This window comes from Olea europaea, chromosome 17, assembly GCF_002742605.1.
Source record: "Olea europaea var. sylvestris chromosome 17, O_europaea_v1, whole genome shotgun sequence".
Lineage (NCBI taxonomy): Eukaryota > Viridiplantae > Streptophyta > Magnoliopsida > Lamiales > Oleaceae > Olea > Olea europaea.
Window position 1 is genome coordinate 22,626,396 of NC_036253.1, and position 6,015 is coordinate 22,632,410.

At 36.8% G+C, this 6,015-nt stretch overlaps 1 protein-coding gene across 1 annotated transcript; it reads right to left on the reverse strand.

The window, feature by feature from the left end:
- Window positions 1–296: 296 nt before the first annotated feature.
- On the reverse strand, window positions 297–5,744 carry LOC111365440 (squalene epoxidase 3-like). The gene is made up of 8 exons (XM_022985983.1): window positions 5,334–5,744; window positions 4,397–4,508; window positions 3,693–3,867; window positions 3,273–3,441; window positions 2,701–2,919; window positions 1,747–2,022; window positions 1,181–1,459; window positions 297–577 (listed from the first exon to the last, which is right to left on the reverse strand). The coding sequence occupies exons 1-8, from the start codon at window positions 5,595–5,597 to the stop codon at window positions 473–475; spliced, it is 1,599 nt and encodes a 532-aa protein (XP_022841751.1). The 5' UTR covers window positions 5,598–5,744; the 3' UTR covers window positions 297–472.
- Between the last annotated feature and the right edge of the window lie 271 nt (window positions 5,745–6,015).

The window sequence follows — 6,015 nt, forward strand, 5'->3', positions numbered from 1 at the left end:
TTTTTCCATCAACATATCCCTATAGACCCAAGCCATTGTGAAAAAGTTTCAGCAGAGGCAGAGGCGAGGGAGAGAAGAGTAACAGGTCATCTGAGCGTATAAAGAGATTTCAATTTGATAATCAGAGGGAGAAGAGTGGAAGAGAGCTGTGATTTATCAGCCATGATCAGTGTCTCGTTACTTCCACTTGCTCACTATCCAATCTTGAGTATATTCACAGTACCGCGGGTCTAAACAACTATCTGCTCGTAAGTTCTTTCTGTATACAACTTTGAACAAAAGGAAAGACACTGTGATTAAAAAAAAATGTAAAAATCTAACTGTATATTTCATATGCAGTATTACATAGTCCAAAATAAAATAGTGGACAGAAATTTAGTTCATCTAAAAGTTTAAATCTACTTTACCAAATATGCCATAATTGTTTCTTCTGGCTGTACAATTTGTTCCATCCTTGTTCATGATGCTACTTTCATTTGAGCTGAGGAGCTCTATAGTACGATGGAACACTAGCAGGAAAGAACATTTGTCGAACTCCCTCCGCCTTTATGATGGGAAAAATGATAGCCGACGCACCCTGGAAAACAAAAAGTTGCGGGAAGAGCCAATTAAATAGAAAAGATGATCTTCCACCTCAAATATCTCGTAATAGGTTTAAAGTGTAAACCGACCTGCCCTTTTTCTTGGGCATGCTGAACTAAAATATCTAATACCGATCGAGCCGGCACTACAGCCGCCCCAGCCTGTGTCATGTCCGACACGTTTGGAAACCCCTATGTGGAAGGTCAAATTAAATTGACAGATGCTGGCCTTAGTATGCTAGTGAAATCTTGGTGTTAATGTTCTTAGTAGTCAAGGTCAAATACGTATTCAACACAAAAAAGTTCTGCTGTGAGCACTTGAAAGTTTGTGAATTTTGTGTGTTTCGTGTATAATTCATAAACCATTGAAGCTATTTTATGCACCAATTTGGTGCTTAGCATGCCTAGCAAACAGCTGAATGTATGGCTTCAAGCAAACCTGACTACAATGTTGTCCTGAGAAATTGTTAATTCAAAAATCGAGAGCTTAGTAGTAGTCATTATATATTTCCAAGATGCAAATTGGAGAAGGAAATAGGCATGACTACAATTTCTTTTAGCCATGCATCGAAGGATAAAAGGAAAAATCAGGTACATACCGAAATCAATCTAGCTCCAATCCACAGCCGTTTGGGAGAAGGAAATGGTATCAATAATCGACCAACGCCATATATAGCAACGGCAAAGAAATGGAATACTAAACTCAGTGGGCGAGGATTTAGACCCGAGAGCAAAGCCACAGGTCCTCTCGAACAAACACCTCCAAGGCTTAAGTAATCAAAGCAAGCTTGGCGCATTTCCATCCTCGCTTGATCAGACGAAGCACAAAACACTTTGTGTAGTGCTCCAGCCAAAGTATTAATCGTCGAGGCCACTGGCTGCAAAAAAAGGACCATATCAAAAAACAGTAAATATAAAAATTAGAGCTTGAATACTGTAGTGATTAGACTCTTTAGACTTGCATGTGGGAGAACTGAACATAGCAGTCAAAACGCAAATAACGATTAATAAGGTTCTAACTCAACTCCACAAAAGAATAGCGAAGGAAAAAAGGTATAAACTAAATAAGTCAACGACCAGGCAATTAATTTGATACATGTAGACGAAGCAATAAAATATTTTACTAAAGAAATGAAAGATCAAGATTGATGAATCTAGGCTTCACCTTGCGCAAAGTGTAGAAAGACTCGAGATATTTACACAATGAATCCGCATCCTTCAAGTTGCACAAGGGCTTAAGAAGATTTCGGAGCACAACAATATCAGAGAGTGCCACTGTCATGCCTCCACCGGTTAAAGGATGACGCATGTTGAAGGCATCACCCATTAATAAGGCTCCAGGAGTAGGGTGGGAAGCAGCTGGCATGCTTCTGTTTGGCATTGTTCGAATATTTCCTTTATCAATGGCCGATATGAATGCCTCATGTAACTGGGTTGGAACCTAAATCAAAAAGTGCATTGGTTAGCCGAAAGCAAGCCCAAGAAAGAAAATAATATTATAGTCTATGAAGCATAGATACTCCTAGGGTTGCATGGTCCACCCAATGTCAAACACCAACACTCCAACAAGACACATGACATGTCGTAATTTTTATATATTTATTAAATTTTTTGACATGCGAAGAACACTTTCCCAACACAATTACACTGGCTCAAAGCTACAAAGGATATTGATAATATTGAAAGAATAAGTTGACAATAAAAGTATAACACATATAAATAAAGATGCACAAATAACAGAGATTTTGGAATTTACTAGTTCTGCCAAATGGTTTTAACAAGGAATTAAGGGGCATTTCTAGAATTACTTATAAATAATAAGAAGTCAAGTTGTTTTTTCATTCGAATGGAGAAAAGAATTGAACTGGAAGTGGTAAGAAAAGGGCTGTTGTTATCTCAAGAGAGGCTGGGGTTTAATTAGTTCCTACCGATCACATCTCTCCCGAGATGAAAGAAAAGATAGGCAGTTCCTAAACATTCTTGACTTTTGTATCTCTGCTTCATAGGTTATTGACAATACAGAAACTAAGACACAATTTTTTGAAATATCTGATTAACAAAATCAGGGTTTTTTATTAATATCGAGAGACTCCTATCATGCAATGAAAGCCATACATACCTGGGGAGCTACAACTGTTTTCAAATAATTTGCCATTTCACCATCAGCCAGAGACGGAAGCTTTCGACCAGGTACATCAACTAAGCATCGAATTTCAGTGCTACTGATTGGATAAAATAGGATCGGTGAAGGATCTGCTAGAATAACATGCCCATGGTTTGGAAATGGAAGTTGACAGTTCTCCAATACCAAACCAACGAAACAGGAGGGAATATCGACCTGTAAAGTGATCAGATTCCCTTCCTTCAGTGGGGATCAATTTTAAGTTCAATCGATCAAGTATACGAACCAGAGAAACTGGTTAAGTTGTCTACAATCTAGAGCTTTGAGTCTTACCAACTGATTGGATAAAATAGGATCGGTGAAGGATCTGCTAGAATAACATGCCCATGGTTTGGAAATGGAAGTTGACAGTTCTCCAATACCAAACCAACGAAACAGGAGGGAATATCGACCTGTAAAGTGATCAGATTCCCTTCCTTCAGTGGGGATCAATTTTAAGTTCAATCGATCAAGTATACGAACCAGAGAAACTGGTTAAGTTGTCTACAATCTAGAGCTTTGAGTCTTACCATAGAGCTGCAAAGAGAACGACGCAAATTCGAAAAGCAGCCATCACAAACTATAGTCAGAGGAGCATATGCTTTAAGCTCCAGACCGGCTTTAGTCTTGTACTGCACTCCTTTTATTGTTCCATTTTCCTCAAGTAGAGATGTGACAGTACCTTGCTCGAGCTTCACACTATTGAGGACAGGAGAAAGCAGTATCAGGAAGGGCCGGTATAAGTTCAACACTCAAAAGAATCACATGAACAGAAATAATATCAAATTGAGAAAAGTGCTTCAAAAAAAAAAGAAAAAGACAAAGCAACTAGTGGGCTTAATTTAGCAGGATTTCCAAATAGACAGCTAAAGAAAATGAAAACCCAAAAAGGGGGCAAAATTTTGAAAGATTTAAGATTACAAACTTAAAAAATGGGCAACAAAGTATACTTGAGAAGAGTCGCTGCTTTCCCTCTCATCATCTGTATGAAGCGTCCGTTATGAAAGCTTCTCCCAGCCACATCTGAGTGAAACTTCTCCAAGGGATAGGAAAGTTTAGTGTTTTTTCCATCCTTGGAAAGAGCATATCCAACCACCCTCTGGGCATCAATATTCTCAACACAATCTGCAATCAAATTACAAACTGTAGTTCATAGCAGAAAAGTATAAAGGTATGTTTAATATTCAGTATTAAATAGGACTCAACAATATAACATACAAAAATTTTAGCTTCTGTTTGTTCTTTGATATTGTCTAATGCCAGGGGGGCTTTAATGGATTCATTCATGGAGACAATGATGAAGCTATGAACTTCTCGAATTTTGGGTATGGTATTAAACTTATGTAATTTCCTTCAAGCAGCGAATCTAAAATGGACTAGGAGACAAAGAGACAACACACTCGACTATAGAACATGAAGTGTAGTTCGTTTAAGGTTTTTAGTGTATTCCCCCGCCTTCAGACAAGGTGAGATCACTGTTATCGTATTATGTTTTGTGCCACCTAAAAAGATTAATTAAAAACATGTGTGTGTGTGTGTGTGTAGTCGCACCTTACCAAACTAGCTATCAAGAACATGTTCATTGTTCCTCAAATCAATACTTGGCAGACATCCAAAGGAAAACAAATAATATCAAGGTAAACTTCAAGAATACCTTCGAGGCCCAACTCTATCAATTTGAGATATCCACCTGGTTGTAGTAATTCACCAACAATTCTGTGCGGCTCAGATAAATCTCTTTCAATCACATGTACTCGTCGTCCATCCTTCAATATTAGTAAAATGAACAAATTACTGCTTACTGACTTTTGCACTTCTGAGGAAATAGTTTATTAAAAACAGTTTATATCATATGCAGCACACAAACAAAATCAGGAAAATGATTTTTCAGAGGGCGAAAAAAAAATGACCAACTCTGCGAGAATTAAAAAGTAACAGCAGATATCATCCTTTCAATCCAACAATAGTAATCTGGCACTGCCAATGATATGAACAAAAAATTAAGTAAATTCCTCCAATCTCTAGAAACTTAAAGTGTTAAACTTTTAGCCGAGGAAGTCATTCATTACACGTATCATGCTGTCAAGATTTCTAGTGTTTGTTTGATATGCCTTAATAGGACTGAACATTACAATTAACTAGATTAAGCTTCTCTTCATTCTTAAAATTGTCTAATCAACTTTATCAGGCATCCTGTAAATGGAGTCAAAGATCTCAACCATCGTTTAAAATAATAAGTTTTTTAGCATATCATGAATCACATTAACATATATTTCATAGAACTAACCCCATGACATTATAATAAACAACAAATCTTTATCATATTCTCCCTCACCCAATGGACAAACAAATAACAACAATAATAGAACCTATAAAGAAAAATTGAATTCTAGCAAATAAAATAGTTTTCCTTTCTTCTTTCGTTTTCACCAGTCTTAAAGGTAAAAATAAATTCCCATTCGTGGGGAAAAAGATTATGGGTTATTTCTCAACAACCATTTGAGAACTCAACAATAAAAATTCAAAAAAATAATTCCACTAAAATATAATACAAAAAGAAAGAAAAAAGAAGAAGAAAACAAAAAACTTACCTTGCCCAGAGTGTAAGCTAGAGCAGCACCAGCAACACCAGCGCCTACAATAATAACATCCAGGTCGGATCCTTCGTCATTCCGGCGTTCACCAACAGTCGTGTCGCTTCGAATCTGGTAGCCACCCCTACTCATTTCACGTTCTTCTTCTTGGTCCTTTCGCTTATGGGATATGGTAGTTTTAAAGAGTAAAATATAGAGAAGAAAAGATCCAAAAAGAGAAGCAAGAAAAGTTCCCACAATGTACTTGTCCATCACCAACATATTGTCAATAATTCTCGATAAAGATTTCTGTAGATCTTGTGTTTGGCCCGGAAATTTTAATGTTTTTGCTTGTTAAGGTCTTATGTCGAGGATAGTATGAAGTGAGAGCGTTTTGTTGTCGTGGAAGAACGAGAGACAATTGAGACACGGGTTATTTATGGGCAAACAGGTGGAAAAAAATTTTAATGATGCGTTGGCTTTAGGAGTGTAAAGGAGTCTGGTGTGACTCGACTTTGAATAGCTTTTTCTCATATTTTTCTCTCCAATTACATTTTTTTTGAAAAAATAATTAATTACAGTAACGTACAGAATAATAAAAATGTAGAAATAAAATTTATTGACTGATCGAGTATCATGACAACACGATATTTTAAAGTAAAATTGTTCGTCGGTAAATGTTGTAACCTATGTGGACAAT

Coding starts and splice junctions, on each gene's coding strand:
- LOC111365440 (XM_022985983.1), bottom strand. CDS start 5,597: ATGTTGGTGATGGACAAGTACATTGTGGGAACTTTTCTTGCTTCTCTT. Junction 2,920..3,272: donor GTTCTCTTTGCAGCTCTATG/GTAAGACTCAAA, acceptor ATCACTTTACAG/GTCGATATTCCCTCCTGTTT. Junction 578..1,180: donor TTGGAGCTAGATTGATTTCG/GTATGTACCTGA, acceptor TTTGTTTTCCAG/GGTGCGTCGGCTATCATTTT.